This window comes from Amblyraja radiata, chromosome 30 (genome assembly GCF_010909765.2).
Source record: "Amblyraja radiata isolate CabotCenter1 chromosome 30, sAmbRad1.1.pri, whole genome shotgun sequence".
NCBI classification, from domain to species: Eukaryota; Metazoa; Chordata; class Chondrichthyes; order Rajiformes; family Rajidae; genus Amblyraja; species Amblyraja radiata.
Genome location: NC_045985.1, coordinates 286,985 through 308,682, shown reverse-complemented (window position 1 = coordinate 308,682; position 21,698 = coordinate 286,985). Strand labels below are relative to the sequence as shown.

Sequence of the window (21,698 nt, the reverse complement as noted above, 5' to 3'; positions counted from 1 at the left end):
ATTCACTCACTCACTCACTCACTCACTCAGTCACTCACTCACTCACTCACTCACTCACTCACTCATTCACTGTCACTCATTCACTCACTCACTCACTCACTCACTCACTCACTCACTCACTCACCCACTCACTCACTCACTCACTCACTCACTCACTCACCCACTCACTCTTGGTTGCTGCCTTACAGCGGCCAAGATCTGGGTTCCATACTGACTACGGGCGCTGTCTCTACGGAGCTTGTACGTTCTCCCCGTGACCTGCGTGGGTTTTCTCCAGTTGCTCTGGTTTCCTCCCACACTCCATGTGTGGCTTTGGTATAATTGCAAATTGTCCCTAGTGTGTGTAAGATAGTGGGGATCGCAGGTCGGCACGGACCCAGTGGGCCGAAGGGACTGTTTCCTTGCTGTATCTCTAAACAAAACTAAAATAAATAATCGCGAAATGATATCCTGACTCTTAGAGTTAATGAAGGTGAGTATACCATATGCCTCCTTTACCATTCCACCATCGAGGGGATCTATCGCAGTCGCTGCCTCAAAAAGGCTGGCAACATCATCAAGGACCCACACCATCCTGGCCACTCACTCATCTCCCCGCTGCCATCAGGTTAAAGGTACAGGAGCCTGAAATCTGCAACATCCAGGTTCAGGAATAGCTGTTCCCCACAGTCATCTGACTATTAAACTCAACTTCAAACAAACTCTGAACTATAACAGCCTATTGCACTTTATCTGTCTACTGATGTGTATATATATATATATATATTCTATGGTATATAGACACACTGATCTGATCTGTATTTATGCCTACAATATCCTAATGTGCTGCAGCAAGCAAGAATGTCATTCTCCTATCTGGGACACATGACAATGAAACTCTATTGACTCTTGACTTGACCTGACAGCAGTGGGATTTCATCCATCTGAACACCTTAGACGACCTTGGCAATCCCCAGTAGATTCTTGCAGTGTGTTTAATCAAGTCAAGTCACTTTTATTTCTACAGCACATTTAAAAAACAACTCTCGTTGGCCAAAGGGCTTTACATGGACAAAATGGACCACATTACACCTGTCCTTAAATCTTTGCACTGGCTCCCTGTGTGTAAGAGGATAGATTTTAAAATTCTGTTACTGACCTACAAGGCACTGAATGGTCTAGGTCCAAAATACATCTCTGACCTACTTGTTGTATATGAGGCGCCTAGACTCCTCAGGTCTTCAGGGACAGGTTTACTCTGTGTTCCCAGGGTCAGAACTAAAAAGGCTGAAGCAGCATTGGGTTTTTATGCTCCACACCTGTGGAACAAGCTCCCTGAACACCTGAGGTGGGCACAGACTGTAAGCACATTTAAATCAGGCCTAAAAACACTGTTGTTTACTATAGCTTGTCCATAACCCGACATGCAGGTAATCTAAACCGTCTAATTTTAACCCTTTTATGTGCTTTTTAAAATCGTTTTATTGTTTCATTGACGTTGTTTTATTATTCATACATTTGTCGTATTGCTTATTTTGCAATTTTTAATTATTGACTATTTTATTTTTTCTTTCCTGTAAAGCACCTTGAATTGGTGTTTGCACGAATGGTGCTATACAAATATATTTGCCTTTGCCTTGCCTTTACATTGGTGGAGGTACTAATGTTATACAACATTGGTTCATAGATTAAGTACATACATAAATACATACATACAGCCCTCCCTCAGAGGACCTCAAGAAAGGCTTGAGAGTAAAGATAAGTCTTTAGTCTCGACTTAAAGGAGGGGGCAGTTCTGATGGGAAGAGGGATGCTGTTCCACAGTCTAGGAGCTGCAACCGCAAAGGCGCGGCGCGATCGCCCCTGAGCTTATGCCTGGACCGCGGGATGTTCAGTAACCCCAAGTCGGCCGATCTGAGGGACCTGGAGGTGGTGTGGTGGGTGAGCAGACTTTTGATGTAGGTGGGGGCAAGCCCGTTAAGGGCTTTGTAAACATAAAGACGGAGCTTGAAATTTATTCGGAACCGCACAGGGGGACAGTGGAGATAGGCCTGGATCGGGGTGATGTGGTCCCTTTTTTGGAGGCTCGCTGCGGGGTTTTGGACCAGTTGCAGGCGGGACAGGGAAGATTGGCTGTTGCCAGTGTAAAGAGAGTTGCAGTAATCTAGGCGGGAGGAGATGAATGTGTGGATGATCTTTTCGAGGTCATCAAACTGGAGGAATTTTTTTATTTTAGCTATCGTCCAAAGCTACAAGGAGCTAGCTTTTACCACGGCATTGACTTGTTTGTCAAATTTCAATGCTGAGTCAAATATCACGTTTAGAGCATAGGTCCACAAAATACAGACCACAGGTTCTTGTACACAGGCCTGATCCTGTCCCTTACGCCCGAAGAGTTCACACCTGCGATATCTAGATCACCTCACACACGTTGGCCCGCTCCCATCTTCCCACACCTCCTCCCTGCTCTAATTCTCAGAAACTTCCAGGAAAAAAAATCAGGATGACAGATCATCCATTCTTCCGTTCACTCAGGCACGTCTTGAGATTCCTCTCCACCACAAGACCATAACCGTCTGAAGGCCACTGCGGGCAGATGTTATGGGGCAGATCACCACAGGGAAGGCTGTGGAGGCCAAGTCAATGGATATTGTTGACATATTCTTGATTAGTACGGGTGTCAGGGGTTATGTGGAGAAGGCAGGAGAATGGGGTTGGAGGGAAAGATGGATCAGACACAATTGAATGGCGGAGGAGATCTGATGGACTGAATGACCTAATGCTGGACTTATGCCAATTATGCCAGTTGTGAGTTTGTGGAATTCTCTCCCTCAGATGGCGGTGGAGGCTGTTTCTATGGATGCTTTCAAGAGAGAGCTAGATGGGGCTCTTAAAGATAGCGGAGTCAGGGGATATGGGGAGAAGGCAGGAACGGGATACTGATTGTGGATGATCAGCCATGATCACATTGAATGGCGGTGCTGGCTGGAAGGGCCGAATGGCCTACTCCTGCACCTGTTGTCTATTGTCTATTGTCTATTGACCTGCACATCTCCATTGAACGTTGCCAATCTCATCTTAATTCTATGCCCCGAAGTCTTTGCGCGTTGGAGGAGAAAAAATGTTTTGCTTTCTTATCTATTTTGGGGATCTGATACAGGAAAAGTTTATCGTCTTTTCATCGATGATTCGTCCATGAGAGCTGTCGCCCCTAGCTGTGTGACGAGCATTTGTGTGACAGGTGTAACAGGACGAGGCAAACCGCAACACAAGCCCTTCCTGTTCACCAGTTCCCCAATATTGCACATTCGCTGAAATTTAGAAGGATGAGAGGGTATAGTATAGAAACCTATACAATTCTTAAAGGATTGGACAGACTAGATGCAGGAAAAATGTTTCTTATGTTGGGGGAGTCCCGAACCAGGGGTCACACAGTTTAAGAATAAGGGTTAAGCCATTTAGGACTAAGAAGAGAAAACACTATTTCACACAGAGAGTTGTGAATCTGTGGAATTCTCTGCCACAGAAGGTGGCGGAAGCCAATTAACTGGATGTTTTTAAAAAGAGTTAGATTTATGACTAAAAGAATCAAGGGATATGGGGAAAAAAGCAGGAACGGGGTACTGATTTTAGATGATCAGCCATGATTCGGCTTGTTCTCTATGAATTTAGAAGATTGAGGGGGGATCTGATAGAAACTTACAAAATTCTTAAGGGGTTGGACAGGCTAGATGCAGGAAGATTTATTTATCTATTTATTTATTTATTTATTTATTTATTTATTCCGAACAAGTAAAGACATTAAAGACACTTGTGGGCCGAAGGGACTGTTTCCTTGCTGTATCTCTAAACAAAACTAAAATAAATAATCGCGAAATGATATCCTGACTCTTAGAGTTAATGAAGGTGAGTATACCATATGCCTCCTTTACCGTTCCACCATCGAGGGGATCTATCGCAGTCGCTGCCTCAAAAAGGCTGGCAACATCATCAAGGACCCACACCATCCTGGCCACACACTCATCTCCCCGCTGCCATCAGGTTAAAGGTACAGGAGCCTGAAATCTGCAACATCCAGGTTCAGGAATAGCTGCTTCCCCACAGCCATCTGACTATTAAACTCAACTTCAAACAAACTCTGAACTATAACAGCCTATTGCACTTTATCTGTCTACTGATGTGTATATATATATATTCTATGGTATATAGACACACTGATCTGTTCTGTATTTATGCCGACAATATTCTGTTGTGCTGCAGCAAGCAAGAATTTCATTGTCCTATCTGGGACACATGACAATAAAACTCTCTTGACTTGACCTGACAGCAGTGGGATCTCATCCATCTGAACACCTTAGACGACCTTGGCAATCCCCAGTAGATTCTTGCACTGTGTTTAGTCAAGTCAAGTCAGTTTTATTTCTACAGCACATTTAAAAAACAACTCTCGTTGGCCAAAGGGCTTTACATGGACAAAATGGACCACATTACACCTGTCCTTAAATCTTTGCACTGGCTCCCTGTGTGTAAGAGGATAGATTTTAAAATTCTGTTACTGACCTACAAGGCACTGAATGGTCTAGGCCCAAAATACATCTCTGACCTACTTGTTGTATATGAGGCGCCTAGACTCCTCAGGTCTTCAGGGACAGGTTTACTCTGTGTTCCCAGGGTCAGAACTAAAAAGGCTGAAGCAGCATTGGGTTTTTATGCTCCACACCTGTGGAACAAGCTCCCTGAACACCTGAGGTGGGCACAGACTGTAAGCTCATTTAAATCAGGCCTAAAAACACTGTTGTTTACTATAGCTTGTCCATAACCCGACATGCAAGGAATCTTAACCGTCTAATTTTAACCCTTTTATGTGATTTTTAAAATCGTTTTATTGTTTCATTGACGTTGTTTTATTATTCATACATTTGTCGTATTGCTTATTTAGCAATTTTTAATTATTGACTATTTTATTTTTTCTTTCCTGTAAAGCACCTTGAATTGCTGTTTGCACGAATGGTGCTATACAAATATATTTGCCTTGCCTTGCCTTTACATTGGTGGAGGTACTAATGTTATACAACATTGGTTCATAGATTAAGTACATACATAAATACATACATACAGCCCTCCCTCAGAGGACGTCAAGAAAGGCTTGAGAGTAAAGATAAGTCTTTAGTCTCGACTTAAAGGAGGGGGCAGTTCTGATGGGAAGAGGGATGCTGTTCCACAGTCTAGGAGCTGCAACCGCAAAGGCACGGTTGATCGCCCCTGAGCTTATGCCTAGACCGCGGGATGTTCAGTAACCTCAAGTCGGCCGATCTGAGGGACCTGGAGGTGGTGTGGTGGGTGAGCAGACGTTTAATGTAGGTGGGGACAAGGAGGGCTTTGTAAACATAAAGGTGGAGCTTGAAGTTTATACGGAACCGCACAGGGAGCCAGTGGAGAGAGGCCAGGATCGGGGTGACCAGTTGCAGGCGGGACAGGGAAGATTGGCTGATGCCAGTGTAAAGAGAGTTGCAGTAATCTAGGCGGGAGGAGATGAATGTGTGGGTGACCTTTTCGAGGTCATCAAACTGGAGGAATTGTTTTATTTTAGCTATCGTCCAAAGCTGAAAGAAGCTAGCTTTTACCACGGCATTGACTTGTTTGTCAAATTTCAATGCTGAGTCAAATATCACGTTTAGAGCATAGGTCCACAAAATACAGACCACAGGTTCTTGTACACAGGCCTGATCCTGTCCCTTACGCCCGAGGAGTTCACACCTGCGACATCTAGATCACCTCACACACGTTGGCCCGCTCCCATCTTCCCACACCTCCTCCCTGCTCTAATTCTCAGAATCTTCCAGGAAAAAAAATCAGGATGACAGATCATCCATTCTTCCGTTCACTCAGGCACGTCTTGAGATTCCTCTCCACCACAAGACCATAACCGTCTGAAGGCCACTGCGGGCAGATGTTATGGGGCAGATCACCACAGGGAAGGCTGTGGAGGCCAAGTCAGTGGATATTGTTGACATATTCTTGATTAGTACGTGTGTCAGGGGTTATGTGGAGAAGGCAGGAGAATGGGGTTGGAGGGGAAGTTAGATCAGACATGATTGAATGGCGGAGGAGATCTGATGGACTGAATGACCTAATGCTGGACTTATGCCAATTATGCCAGTTGTGAGTCTGTGGAATTCTCTCCCTCAGATGGCGGTGGAGGCTGTTTCTATGGATGCTTTCAAGAGAGAGCTAGATGGGGCTCTTAAAGATAGCGGAGTCAGGGGATATGGGGAGAAGGCAGGAACGGGATACTGATTGTGGATGATCAGCCATGATCACATTGAATGGCGGTGCTGGCTGGAAGGGCCGAATGGCCTACTCCTGCACCTGTTGTCTATTGTCTGTTGTCTATTGACCTGCACATCTCCATTGAACGTTGCCAATCTCATCTTAATTCTATGCCCTGAAGTCTTTGCGCGTTGGAGGAGAAAAAATGTTTTGCTTTCTTATCTATTTTGGGGATCTGATACAGGAAAAGTTTATCGTCTTTTCATCGATGATTCGTCCATGAGGGCTGTCGCCCCTAGCTGTGTGACGAGCATTTGTGTGACAGGTGTAACCGGACGAGGCAAACCGCAACACAAGCCCTTCCTGTTCACCAGTTCCCCAATATTGCACATTCGCTGAAATTTAGAAGGATGAGAGGATATAGTATAGAAACCTATAAAATTCTTAAAGGATTGGACAGACTAGATGCAGGAAAAATGTTTCTTATGTTGGGGGAGTCCCGAACCAGGGGTCACACAGTTTAAGAATAAGGGTTAAGCCATTTAGGACTAAGAAGAGAAAACACTATTTCACACAGAGAGTTGTGAATCTGTGGAATTCTCTGCCACAGAAGGTGGCGGAAGCCAATTCACTGGATGTTTTTAAAAAGAGTTAGATTTATGACTAAAAGAATCAAGGGATATGGGGAAAAAGCAGGAACGGGGTACTGATTTTAGACGATCAGCCATGATTCGGCTTGTACTCGCTAGAATTTAGAAGATTGAGGGGGGATTTGATAGAAACTTACAAAATTCTTAAGGGGTTGGACAGGCTAGATGCAGGAAGATTGTTCCCGATGTCCAGAACAAGGGGTTACAGTTTAAGGATAAGGGGGAAACCTTTTAGGACCGAGATGAGGAAAACATTTTTCACACAGAGAGTGGTGAATCTCTGGAACTCTCTGCCACAGAAGGTAGTTGAGGCCACAGTTCATTGGCTATATTTAAGAGGGAGTTAGATGTGGCCCTTGGGACTAAAGGGATCAGGGGGTATGGAGAGAAGGCAGGTACAGGATACTAAGTTGGATGATCAGCCATGATCATATTGAATGGCGGTGCAGGCTCGAAGGGCCGAATGGCCTACTCCTGCACCTATTGTCTATGTTTCTATGTTTCTATGATCATATTAAATGGTGGTGCTGGCTCAAAGGGTGAAATGGCCTACTCCTGCACCTATTTTCTATGTTTCTATGTTTCTATGATCATATTAAATGGTGGTGCTGGCTCAAAGGGTGAAATGGCCTACTCCTGCACCTATTTTTCTATGTTTTTTTATGCTTATTCTTCTTCCTAGTTCTGTCAATGGGGTTTCAACATGAAACATTGAGCGTGTGATGGCACTGGGCCTGAACTCGCTGGAGTTTAGAAGGATGAGTGATGTCCACAATGTAGCCTAGGTTTTGTTTTTATTGTATTGTGAATATTATTTCAATATTTTCATAAATATTTTTGATTTACAACAAAAAGGAATTGTGAAGTTTCGCCCGCTCAGCCTCTCCTTATTGCAGAGACTGTAAATAATGGTGGGGCAATGGAAATTGATGATGGGTGGGTAGAGGAAATGGAGGAGCTAATAGTCGTGGGAGCTGCAGGAAATTAGTTCCCCTCACCTTGCATCAGCCTCTGAGTGACATCAAAGTGGTAGCTAGTAAGCTCCACACTCACTGAAGAGTCACAAATGAGTCAAATGTATGTGCCAATACTTCAATGGCTCAACACGTTCAGGATTGTAATTAAAACGCAAGGAGGTGAAAATTTGTTTGGGAAAGGGAAGGTAGTTGTTGATGACATATACGTGCGCTCAGTTAGTTTATGTAAATTTCTGTGCCAAGAGTTCAAATTTGGCACCCGTTCCATCGCGAATGGTATGTTAGCTTTCATAGCAAAAGGATTTGAGTATAGGAGCAGGGAGGTTCTACTGCAGTTGTACAGGGTCTTGGTGAGACCACACCTGGAGTATTGCGTACAGTTTTGGTCTCCAAATCTGAGGAAGGACATTATTGCCATAGAGGGCGTGCAGAGAAGGTTCACCAGACTGATTGCTGGGATGTCAGGACTGTCTTATGAAGAAAGACTGGATAGACTTGGTTTATACTCTCTAGAATTTAGGAGATTGAGAGGGGATCTTATAGAAACTTACAAAATTCTTAAGGGGTTGGACAGGCTAGATGCAGGAAGATTGCTCCCGATGTTGGGGAAGTCCAGGACAAGGGGTCACAGCTTAAGGATAAAGGGGGAAATCCTTTAAAACCGAGATGAGAAGAACTTTTTTCACACAGAGAGTGGTGAATCTCTGGAACTCTCTGCCACAGAGGGTAGTCGAGGCCAGTTCATTGGCTATATTTAAGAGGGAGTTAGATGTGGCCCTTGTGGCTAAGGGGATCAGAGGGTATGGAGAGAAGGCAGGTACGGGATACTGAGTTGGATGATCAGCCATGATCATATTGAATGGCGGTGCAGGCTCGAAGGGCCGAATGGCCTCTACTCCTGCACCTAATTTCTATGTTTCTATGTTTCTATTATCTAAAGGGACTTGCTCCTTGCATTTCTCATCCGCCATCCTCATCTCTGGACACCCTGAGCGTAGGGGAGGGGGCAGGGCTGAAGAGGTCCTGGTTGTGGGTCGCTCCTGGGCCTGGCCAAGCTGGCCATCCGCGAGTCACAGTGCCAGGCAGAAGAGGGTTCTGACATTGAGTGTAAGATAGTTGTATCTGGATAAAAATGCTGGCGAATCTCAGCGGGTGAGGCAGCATCTATGGAGTGAAGGAATCGTACGTCACCTATTCCATCGCTCCATAGATGCTGCCTCACCCGCTGAGTTTATCTACCTTCAATTTTTCCAGCATCAGCAGTTCCTTCTTAAAATAGTTGTATAACAGTTTATCGTCTGTCGTGTATTAAGGTGGTGGTTTCTGGTTTTATTTCACTGTACTGTATATATTATTTTAATATTCGAGTAAATATTTTTGATTTTATGAAAATAGTTCAAATATTTAATAAGTTAATTCTCAGTTAAAATCTCAATAGTTTAATTTAGAGATACAGCGTGGAAACAGGCCCTTCGACCCACCGGGTCCGTGCCAGCCAGCGATCACTCCTGCACGAGTTCTATCCGACACACCGAGGATAATTTACAGAAGCCTACAAGTCCAAGGTGCTGGAGTAACTCAATGGGCCAGGCAGCATCTCTGGATAGAAGGAATAGGTGACGCTTCTGGCTGGAAATTTTCTTCAGAGTGAGAGTCGGGGGGGGGGGGTTGGGGGGGGGGGGGGGGGGGGTTGGGGGGGGGGGGGAGTGGGGGGGGGGGGGGTGGTGGGGTGGGGGGGGGGGGGGGCTCTGGTTTCCTCAGTCCCCTAATTAGGGAATGGGACAACAGCATCTTGTCCTTGACCAGAGATGATGCTAAGATAGGTGGATGAGCAGGCAGTGTTGTAGAGGAAGCAAGGACTCTGCCTTGGACAGGTTAGGAGACTGGGCAGAAGCGAGGCAGTTGCAATTCAATGCAGCAAAGTGCAGAGTCATGCATTTTGGTAATAATAATAATACATTTTATTTATGGGCGCCTTTCAAGAGTCTCAAGGACACCTTACAAAAATTGAGCATGTAGAGGAAAAACATGTAAGGGGAATGAAATAAATAGTAGAGACATGACTAGTACACAAAGTAAAGACAGAATTCAATACAAAACACAGCATGAGGCAATGAATGCACAGATGAAAAGGGACGGGGACGTGGGGCTAAGGATAGGCAGAGGTGAAGAGATGGGTCTTGAGGCGGGACTGGAAGATGGTGAGGGACACGGAATTGCGGATCAGTTGGGGGAGGGAGTTCCAGAGCCTGGGACGGAGCTGCCCTGGAGAAGGCTCTGTCCCCAAAACTGCGGAGGTTGGACTTGTGGATGGAGAGGAGACCGGCTGATGTGGATCTGAGGGACCGTGAGGGTTGGTAGGGGGAGAGGAGGTCAGTGAGATATGGGGGGGCCAGATGGTGGAGGGCTTTGTAGGTGAGGACCAGGATTTTGTAGGTTATCCGGTGGGAGATGGGAAGCCAGTGAAGTTTTTTGAGGACTGGAGTGATGTGATGCCAGGATTTGGTGTGGGTGATGAGTCGGGGCGGCTGCGTTCTGGACCAGTTGGAGTCGGTTGATGTAGGTGGAGCTGATGCCAAGGAGAAGTGAGTTGCAATAGTCCAGTCGGGAGGAGATGAAGGCATGGATGAGTCTTTCAGCAGCAGGCGGTGTGAGAGAGGGTCTGAGTTTGGCGATGTTGCGGAGATGAAAGAAGGAGGTTTTAATGACATGGCGGATGTGAGGCTCAAGGGAGAGGGTGAATCAAAGATCACGCCAAGGTTGCGGGCCTGGGGAGATGGGGAGACAGTGGTGCCGTCGATGGTGAGAGTGGGGTTATTGATTTTGCTGAGTGTGGCTTTGGAGTCTATGAGGAGGAATTCTGTCTTATCGCTGTTGAGTTTGAGGAAATTATGTTGCATCCAGGTTTTTATAGCTGACAAACAGGAGTTGATATGGGAGAGGGGGGGGTAGTGGGGGGATTTGGTGCCAAGGTAAATCTGGGTGTCATCAGCGTAACAGTGGAAGTCCAGATTGAAGTGGCGGAGTATCTGACCAAGGGGGAGGATGTAGATGATGAAGAGGAGGGGGCCGAGTACGGAGCCTTGGGGAACGCCTTGAGTGACTGCGGCTGTAGCAGAGGTGTGGTTGTGGAGAGAGATGACGTGGGATCTGTTGGAAAGGTTGGAACGGAGCCAGCTGAGTGCAGAGCCTTCAATGCCGAGGTATTTGAGTCTGGTGAGCAGGATGTTATGGTTCACTGTATCGAAGGCTGCGCTCAGGTCGAGGAGGATGAGGATGTTGAGGGAACCAGTGTCAGCAGAGGTGAGGAGGTCGTTGAGGACTTTGAGGAGAGCAGTTTCTGTGCTATGGAGGGGGCGAAAGCCAGATTGGAGGGGTTCAAGTAGGTTATACGCAAGGAGGTGGGAATGAAGTTGCGACGCAACGATACGCTCCAGGGTTTTGAAAGAAAGGGGAGGTTTGAGATTGGGCGGTAGTTAATGAGAGAGGAGGGATCAAGACCAGGTTCTTTAAGATTGGTGTAACAGCAGCAGTTTTGGTAATAGGAGTCCAGGAGCCCGGTGGAAACGGACTTGGGAGAGGTGGTGCAGAAGTCCCCAAAAAATTAATTTGCAAGTCGAATGGGTAGACTAGCAAGTAATTTGCCAATTAGGAAGGCTAATTCTTTTTACTACATCAAGAGGGCTTGTATACAAAAACAGGGATGTAATGTTGAGGCTCTATAAGGCGCTGGTCAGGCCACAATTGGAATATTGTGAACAAATTAGGGCCCCATATCTGAGGAAGGATGTGCTGGTTCTGGAGAGGGTCCAGAGGAGGTTTACAAGAATGATCCCAGGAATGAGTGGGTTAACATACGATGAGCGTTTGTCGGCACTGGGCCTGTACTCGCTGGAGTTTAGAAGGTTGAGGGGGGACCTCATTGAAACTTACAGAATAATGAAAGGCCTGGATAGAGTGGATGTGGAGAGGATGTTTCCACTGGTGGGAGAGTCTAGGAGAGTCTAGGTCACAGCCTCAGAATTAAATGGCTCAAAGGGCGAAATGGCCTACTCCTGCACCTATTTTTCTATGTTTCTATATCCGTATTCCTATTCCTAGCTCTGACAACGAGGTTTCAACATGAAACATTGAGCGTTTGATGGCACTGGGCCTGAACTCGGTGGAGTTTAGCAGGACGAGTGATGTCCGCAACACTGCCTAGGTTTTGTTTTTATTGTATTGTGAATATTATTACAATATTTTCATAAATATTTTTGATTTAAAACAAAAAGGAATTGAAGTTTCGCCCGCTCAGCCTCTCCTTATTCCAGAGACTGTAAATAATGATGGGGCAATGGAAATTGAGGATGGGTGAGTAGAGGAAATGGAAGAGCTAATAGTCGTGGGAGCTGCAGGAAATTAGTTCCCCTCACCTTGCATCAGCCTCCTCCAGCACCTATTTTCTATGTTTCTATGTCCCATTGATATAGACAGGATTGTGGGTCGCTATCCTACCCCTTCCAAAGTCCACAATCAGTTCCTTGGTTTTGCTGGTGTTGAGGGCCAGGTTATTGTGTTGGCAAAGGGAAGTTAATACGTGGAACTCGTGGCTGTGGACGCAATGTCAGTGGATATTTTTAAGGTAAGTACAGTATAGACACATTCTTGATTAGAACGGGTGTCAATAGTTATGGGGAGAAGGCAGGAAACTTGGATGAGGAGGATAACATTGCACAAGTGTGCAGGCACGTCGACACGGGTACAGGTTAAATCGAAGGGGAACTGTTTTCAGAACATTGCCTCATTCTGTAGTCAGACGCACACACACACACACACACAGGAAGGGATGAGAGACAAGCATTGCAAGATACATTACTCACTCGGCAGCCCTTCACTGGAGTTGAGACACCACATCCGGAACAAAGCCTGAAGACACGTGTGGGCTAGTGTAGACACAGACATAGAAAACAGTGTGTTGTATAACGTTAGTACCTCCACCAATGTAAGCCCTTTGGTCAACGAGAGTTGTTTTTTAAATGTGCTGTAGAAATAAAAGTGACTTGACTTGACTGTAACTCTTAAGTCTAAAGGCACCTCTGGGGCTAGGATTCAAGGGGTCTGTGGTGGCTGGTATTACATGGTCCACATCTCTGCTCCATATTGTAGGGCGTGGATAATTGAGGGGACAGAAGGAACTGCAGATGCTTAAATCTTGAGTAAAACACAAAACAATAGACAGTAGGTGCAGGAGAAGTCCATTCGGCCCTTCGAGACAGCACCGCCATTCAATGCGATTTTTCCCTTTTGCTTGACATTCCAGCATGTGGACTTCCTTGTGCCTCCTTCCTCTCCGCACATTTGTCCAAATGAAGTCGTGTTTTCACTATCGAGGCCCGTCAGTGTATTGCACACCTCCGTTCCAATAGACAATAGACAATTGGTGCAGGAGTAGGCCATTCTGCCCTTCGAGCCAGCACCCCCATTCAATGTGATCATGGCTGATCATCCACAATCAGTACCCCATTCCTGTCTTTTCCCCATATCTCCTGACTCCACTATCTTTAAGTGCCCTATCAAGCTCTCTCTTGAAAGTATCCAGAGAACCGGCCTACACCGGCAGAAAATTCCACAGACTCACAACTCTCTGTGAGAAATAGTGTTTCCTCGTCTCCATACTAAATGACTTACCCCTTATTCTTAAACTGTGGCCCCTGGTTCTGGTCTCCCCCAACATCGGGAACATGTTTCCTGACTCTAGTGTGTCCAAACCGTTAATAATCTTATATGTTTCAATAAGATACCCTCTCATCCTTCTAAACTCCAGAGTGCACAAGCCCAGCCACTCCATTCTCTCAGCATATGACAGTCCCGCCATCCCAGGAATTAACCTTGTAAACCTACGCTGCACTCCCTCAATAGCAATAATGTCCTTCCTCAAATTAGGGGACCAAAACTGCACACAATACTCATGGTGTGGTCTCACTAGGGCCCTGTACAACTGCAGAAGGACCTCTTTGCTCCTATACTCAACTCCTCTTGTTATAAAGGGCAACATGCCATTCACTTTCTTCACTGCCTGCTGTGCCTGCATGCTTACTTTCATTGACTGATGAACAAGGACCCCCAGATCCCTTTTCCCAACTTGACACCATTTAGATGGTAATCTGCCTTCCTGTTTTTGCTACCAAAGTGGATAACCACACATTTATCCACATTACACACACACACACACACACACACACACACACAAACACATAGAAAGAATAGGTGACGTTTTGGGTCGAGACCCTTCTTTTGACCCGAAACGTCGCCCATTCCTTCTCTCCAGAGATGCTGCCTGTCCCGCTGAGTTACTCCAGCATTTTGTGTCTACCTTCGATTTAAACCAGTATCTGCAGTTCTTTCCTACACATTCTCCCCTCTTCCACTTCTCTTCTCCACCCCCCCCCCCCCCCACCCCCTCTCACACACCCACCCGAATCAGTCTGAAGAAGGGTTTAGACAAGAAACGTCAACTATCCATGTTCTCCACAGATGCTGCCTGACCCACTAGAGTTTCTCCAGCTGTGTCCTTACATAGCTCACCACCACCACCCAGCGGCCAGTGGAAAGACTGCGGCTCTGCCCTCTGTTCAAAGTCGAGAAGTGTTGGCTATTGCCCTTGACTCATACTCGCAGCATGGCCGTCACGAGGTCGTACGAGGTCGTAGGTAGTTCGTAGCAGTCCGTGATGTTAGCCGTAGGTACTTGTGGCGTCAAATAGGTCGGGGCGTTTTTGATGAAAAATGTCCACGAGTAAAAAAGGTCGTGAATTAGGTCGTGAAAGTGGGACAGGCCCATTAACTATTTAGTGTCCTTACCTCAGTGCAGCACGACATACAGGCATCAACTGGATTTCGAATTAAGGGCACAAAGAGACGGCCTTGCATCGATGAGCCACTGTCGTGAGCTGAAAATGCTTAAAAACGCTTGATAAAGTAAAAATAATTCTGCTGAAGATAGACACAAAACGCTGGAGTATCTCAGCGGGTCAGGCAGCATCTCTGGAGAAAAGGAATAGGTCAGGACTTTAATATGAAGAAAGACTGGATAGACTCGGCTTGTACTCGCTAGAATTTAGAAGATTGAGGGGGGATCTTATAGAAACTTACAAAATTCTTAAGGGGTTGGACAGGCTAGATGCAGGAAGATTGTTCCCGATGTTGGGGAAGTCCAGGACAAGGGGTCACAGTTTAAGGATAAGGGGGAAATCCTTTAGGACCGAGATGAGAAAAACATTTTTCACACAGAGAGTGGTGAATCTGTGCAACTCTCTGCCACAGAAGGTAGTTGAGGCCAGTTCATTGGCTATATTTAAGAGGGAGTTAGATGTGGCCCTTGTGGCTAAAGGGATCAGGGGGTATGGAGAGAAGGCAGGTACAGGATACTGAGTTGGATGATCAGCCATGATCATATTGAATGGCGGTGCAGGCTCGAAGGGCCGAATGGCCTACTCCTGCACCTAGTTTCTATGTTTCTATGTCACGTTTCGGGTCGAGATGCTTCTGAAGTGTGAAGAAGGGTCTCGACCAGAAACGTCACCTAATCCTTCTCTCCAGAGATGCTGCCTGGCCAGCAGACTTTACTCCAGCTTTTTGTGTCTATCTTCCCTTTAAGGCGGCATTTATCTTTCAATAAATAATTCTGCTTCAGTCTCACTTTTAGTGCGGAGATGAGGTGAGGGAATAATTAAATTATCTGCCAAGTACAGGAAGCTGACAGTCACCTCCATGTGACTGAAGGTTGGAAAACTGGAGGGTCTGTGGACCACAGTCTGTCTGCTTATATATATTCCAGACATGTTTCATCATCTGAGTTGAAAACCGTCGTGGGATTTCTCGTTATCAGTAAATGCATTTGGCATTCTGATATTTAAAATGTAGGCGAGACAAGGGGCAAGCATTATACATTAAATCAGTCATACATTCATTCATTCACAACGTAATAGCTGCTCTCCGCAGTCAGATGGTCTAATAGCAGAAACAATCCCTCGGGCGAATTCTTTCTAAAGGCTTATTATTTAGCACAACGTGCACTGAGTTGCGACTGTGTCTGCGCCTGGTGAGTTTCTGATCTGCTGTTGGTATAAACATAGAAACATAGAAAATAGGTGTAGGAGTAGGCCATTCGGCCCGTCGAGCCAGCACTGACATTCAATGTGATCATGGCTGATCATCCCCAATAAGTATCCCGTTCCTGTCTCCTCCGCATATCCACTGACTCCGCTATCTTTAAGAGCCCTATCTAGCTCTCTCTTGAAAGTATCCAGAGAACCTGCCTCCACCTGAGGCAGAGAATTCCACAGACTCTCTGTGAGAAAAAGTGTTTCCCTCATAGAAACATAGAAAATAGGTGCAGGAGGAGGCCATTCGGCCCTTCGAGCTAGCACCGCCATTCAATGTGATCATGGCTGATCATCCCCAACCTATGTTCTCTCACGAAATTCCCTCATCTCCGTTCTAAATGGCTTACCCCTTATTCTTAAACCGTGGCCCCTGGTTCTGGACTCCCCCAACATCCGGAACATGTTTCCTGCCTCTAGCGTGTCCAAACCCTTAATAATCTTATATGTTTCAATGAGATGCCCTCTCATCCTTCTAAACTCCAGAGAGTACAAGCCCAGCCGCTCCATTCTATCAGCATATGACAGTCCCGCCATCCCGGGAATTAACCTTGTAAACCTACGCTGCACTCCCTCAATAGCAAGAATGTCCTTCCTCAAATTAGGGGTCCAAAACTGCAAACAATACTGCAGGTGTGGTCTCACTAGGGCCCTGTACAACTGCAGAAGGACCTCTTTGCTCCTCTACTCAACTCCTCTTATGAAGGCCAACAGGCCAAAACTGCACACAATACTCCAGGTGTGGTCTCACTAGGGCCCTGTACAACTGTAGATAATTAAGAGATATTTAAATTCAGTGATTTAATTGGAGCTGGTCAAATCTCGAGGGCTAAATTTACTTTAGTCAGACACCCACGCTCCATGAAGCAAACATGTCTCTCTTTAATTAACAGAATACTGAGTTTGATCGGACAGGAGAAAATATGTTTATTGTTTGTAGATCAGGAGTGGCGAAATGCCACCTTGGTACTTCCAATGGCACACACTAATGTTACTCCGGTTGCACAGGTCCTGGTCGGCGCGAATTCCGGGCAACATGAATCTCTGACCGGGCGACATTCAGCTGAAATATAAGAGGGTTCCATCGATCACCAACTCAACATTGACGAACTTGACTTACGAACGCCCGATTTACGAATTTTCGCAGTCAAGGGCCTGTCCCACTTGGGCGTCATTTACGCGTCACGCAGATGGTGCGCGAAGATTTTGTACGACCGGGGGGTCACTGCCTACGTCACCATGCACCATGCGTCGTGACGCGTGAATGATGTCGCGTAAATTACGCGCAAATGACGCCCAAGTGGAACAGGCCCGTCACCGTTCTTCGGCTTCGACCCGAAACGCGCCTATTCCTTTTCTCCAGATATGCTGCTAGACCCGCCCAGTTACTCCAGCTCTTTGACAGAACAGCATCTGCAGTTCCTTCCCACACATTATTCCTGTATGGACCTATTTTTCCCTGTAGCGAACAATACTTTTCACCCAGTTATTTGTTTTTCACTTTGGGGAATTTTCACTTTTCAGAATATTTCTGAAGGTCAGACTGGGCGGGAGCGCCATACAGTCGCGCTGGATAGTTTACACTCCAACGGTATGAACATTGACTTCTCTAATTTCAGGTAGTCCTTACTGTCTTCTCCCCTTCTCAGCTCTCCCACAGCCCACTGGCTCCACCTCTGCCTTCCTTCTCTCCCCCCCCCCCCCCCCCCCCTCACATCAGTCAGAAGAAGGGTTCTGCACTTCTTATCTAACTCTCTCTCGAATGTATCCAGAGAACCGGCCTCCACCGCCCTCTGAGGCAGAGAATTCCACAGACTCACAACTCTCTGTGAGAAAAAGTGTTTCCTCGTCTCCGTTCTAAATGGCCGACCCCTTATTCTTAAATTATATCGTCACCTATCCTTTTTCTCCAGGGATGATGCCTGACCCGCTGAGTTACTCCAGCATTTTATGTATATCTTCCTTGTAAAGCAGCATCTGCAGTTCCATCCTACACTCTTGACACCCCCACTAACCGAAAATATGCCAACCTCCAACTTAAAAACACCCAACGACTTGGCCTCCATCGCCATCTGTGTTTGCGGGGGGGGAACTGGGATTAATTGTGGCGCCCGCCTCTTTCAATGAATTCCACAGACTCGCCACCCAGTGACTAAAGACATTTCTCCCCATCTCCTATCTAAAGTTCAGGATCGAACCCGGGTCGAAGGCGTTGTGAGTTCGCGGCCCTACCACTGCGCCATTGTGGCGACGCATTCCTGGGAATAGTTCCGCCTTTAACCTTTCTTCCCGGGCCAATTAGCTGAAAGATCTTTGAAAACATGAAGGTAGACAAAAATGCTGGAGAAACTCAGCGGGTACGGCAGCATCTATGGAGCGAAGGAACAGGTGACGTTACTTCAGGCGAACGGTCTCGACCCGAAACGTTGCCTATTTCCTTCGCTCCATAGATGCTGCTGCACCCGCTGAGTTTCTCCAGCATTTTTGTCTACCTTCGATTTTTCCAGCATCTGCAGTTCCTTCTTGAACATCAAACTTCCAGCACACTTTCATGAAAAACAACAAGAGCTTATTAACCACTTAAGTCCCGTCTGCAATTGGTCCAAAACGCCGCAGCGAGACTCCTGACGGGTGCCCGTAAAAGGGACCACGTCACCCCGATTGAGGCCGCTCTCCACTGGCTCCCAGTACGGTACAGAATCAACTACAAGCTCCTCCTATATTGTTTACAAACTGTTAACGGGCTCGCCCCCACCTACATCAAAAGTCTGCTCACCCACCACACCACCCCCAGGTCCATCAGATCGGCCGACTTGGGGTTACAGAACATCCCGCGGTCCAGGCATAAGCTCAGGGGCGCCCGCGCCTTTGTAGTTGCAGCTCCTAGACTGTGGAACAGCATCCCTCTCCTCCTCAGAACTGCCCCCTCCATCGACTCCTTTAAGTCTAGATTCAAAAGCTATTTCTACTCACAAGCCTATCTGGAGGTCCTCCGAGGGAGCGCTGTATGTATGTATTTATGTATGCATTGTTGATCTATGTACGTTAGTACCTGCACTGATGTAATGCACTTTGGACAACGAGAGGTGTTTTTCAATGTGCTATAGTATTTTAAAAAATGATGTTCAAGAAGGAACTGCAGATGCTGGAGAATCGAAGGTAGACAAAAGTGCTGGAGAAACTCAGCGGGTGAGGCAGCATCTATGGAGCGAATGAAATAGGCAACGTTTCGGGTTGAAACCCTTCTTCAGACTTCAGACAGAAATAAAATTGACTTGGCGACTTGAGCTTAACGGCAATGCTATGTTAAGTATAGAAAAAAGAAAAAATCTGAATAAATTAAGTCATTCACCCCTCTAGTTCCATTCACCCCAAACATAATTCCATTCGCCCTTGGGAGAACCATTCGCCTGTTTAAGAAGCACTGGATTAAGGTGATAATGCGACATTTTTATAGGGGAAGGCAGGGTTGGGCAAAAATGATGGCTTTGTGTGTGACGTCTCAATCACAAAGAATTGATTCCAGATGAAAGTTTCCTTCAGTGATAGTGATGCCTCATCGAACAGCCTTGTAAAGGGTTGTTGTCACACTGCTAGCTTTGAACCTTACTGTATACAGAGCAAGAATTGCATGTTTGTGCTTGCACCATTGACAGGGATTGAGATGGAACTTAATTGAGAATTAAGGGACAGAAGATTAGGGGTAACATGAGGGGGAACTTCTTTACTCAGACAGTGGTCGCTGTGTGGAATGAGCTTGCAGTGGAAGTGGTGGAGGCAGGTTCGATTTTATCATTTAAAAATAAATTGGATAGGAATATGGATGGGAAAGGAATGGAGGGTTATGGTCTGAGTGCAGGTAGATGGGACTACGTGAGAGTAAGTGTTCGGCACGGACTAGAAGGGCCGAGATGGCCTGTTTCCGTGCTGTAATTGTTATATGGTTATATATGGTTAACTTGTGCTTTCAGAAGATTGCAAATCATTAGAATCCTTTACGGTAGAGGGCTGTGGATATATTCATAGCTGCGATGGATATTCGATTTGAGGGGTTACATTTATGCTCAATAGGATTCAGCCGGTGATGGAAAAAGTCTTGATCGCGTTGAACGGTTGGGCGGCACGGTAGGCCCATCCAACCCCCCCCCCCCCCCCCCCCCCCCCACCCCCTCCCCTCCCTTGCCCCCATCCCCAGCCCCGGAGTATTGCTTCCTATGTCCTTATATTACCATGTTACAATTTCCCCCCACCCTACCAGCCGTCACGTACAACAGATAATCCTCCGTCATATTCGCCACCTCCAACGTGATCCCACCACTGGCCACATCTTCCCATCTCCTCCCCTGTCTGCTTTCCGCAGAGACCGCTCCCTCCGTAACTCCCTGGTCAATTCGGTCCTTCCCACCCGTGCCACCCCGTCCCCGGGCACTTTCCCTTGCAACCGCAAGAAATGCTACACTTGTCGCTTTACATCCCCCCTCGATTCCATTCAAGGACCCAAGCAGTCGTTCCAGGTGAGGCAGAGGTTCACCTGCACCTCCTCCAACCTCATCTATTGCATCCGCTGCTCTAGATGTCAGCTGATCTACATCGGTGAGACCAAGCGCAGGCTCGGCGATCGCTTCGCCCAACACCTCCGCTCAGTTCGCAATAATCAACCTGATCTCCCGGTGGCTCAGCACTTCAACTCCCCCTCCCATTCCCAATCCGACCTTTCTGTCCTGGGCCTCCTCCATGGCCAGAGTGAGTCCCACCGTAAATTGGAGGATCAGAACCTCATATTTCGCTTGGGCAGTTTACACCCTAGCGGTATGAACATTGACTTCTCCAATTTCAGGTAGTCCCTGCTTTCTCCTCCCCTTCTCAGCTCTCCCTCAGCGCACTGGCTCCACCTTTTCCTTTCTTCTTCCCGCCCCCCACCCTCACATCAGTCTGAAGAAGGGTCTCGACCCCAAATGTCACCTATTTTCTTCGCTCCATAGATGCTGCCTCACCCGCTGAGTTTCTCCAGCATTTTTGTCTACCTTCGATTTTCCAGCATCTGCAGTTCCTTCTTAAACGTTTAGATACCTGGGAAGCTGCCCTGATGATTTTTTCCAGCATCTGCAGTTCTTTCTTGAACATTTGAAAAGATGAGAACTTTACCTGATCTGAAACCACTCCTCGATGGGGAAGGAGATGGAGTCGTGAGCCACCATGCAGACGTAGGTGAGCGAGCGGTCAACATCGGACATGGGGATGGTCATCTGGCTGGCGGTACTGTAGGACCCGCTGGCGTCCGCCACCACCGGGAAGTTGGTCACCCAGCCCAGCTCCTGCACCCCCCTCTCGCTTTTCCACGTCACGTAGATGTCGGGCGGGTAGAATCCTGATATGTAGCAGGCGAGGGTCACCGTCTGCGCCTGCACCGAGTTGTCAGACGGGAGTCTGATTGGGGTGATAGTCGGCTGGCGGAACACCAGGACTGGCAGGGGACAGGAAATAACACACATCAAACCATTGGAGGTTAGAGACATGCAGAGTGTTTTATCATGTGTAGTTGTGGTCCCCTGATGTGAGGAAGGACATTCTTGCTATTGAGGGAGTTCTTGCTATTGAGGGTTCACCAGGTTAATTCCCGGGATGGCGGGACTGTCATATGCTGAGAGAATGGAGCGGCTGGGCTTGTACACTGTGCAG

At 46.9% G+C, this 21,698-nt stretch overlaps 1 gene segment (V, D, J or C); it reads right to left on the bottom strand.

Moving 5' to 3' along the window:
- Nucleotides 1-16,928: 16,928 nt before the first annotated feature.
- On the bottom strand, nucleotides 16,929-21,557 carry LOC116989987. The segment is given in 2 exon segments: nucleotides 16,929-17,082; nucleotides 21,165-21,557. Coding segments are annotated over 2 exon segments (375 nt in total).
- Between the last annotated feature and the right edge of the window lie 141 nt (nucleotides 21,558-21,698).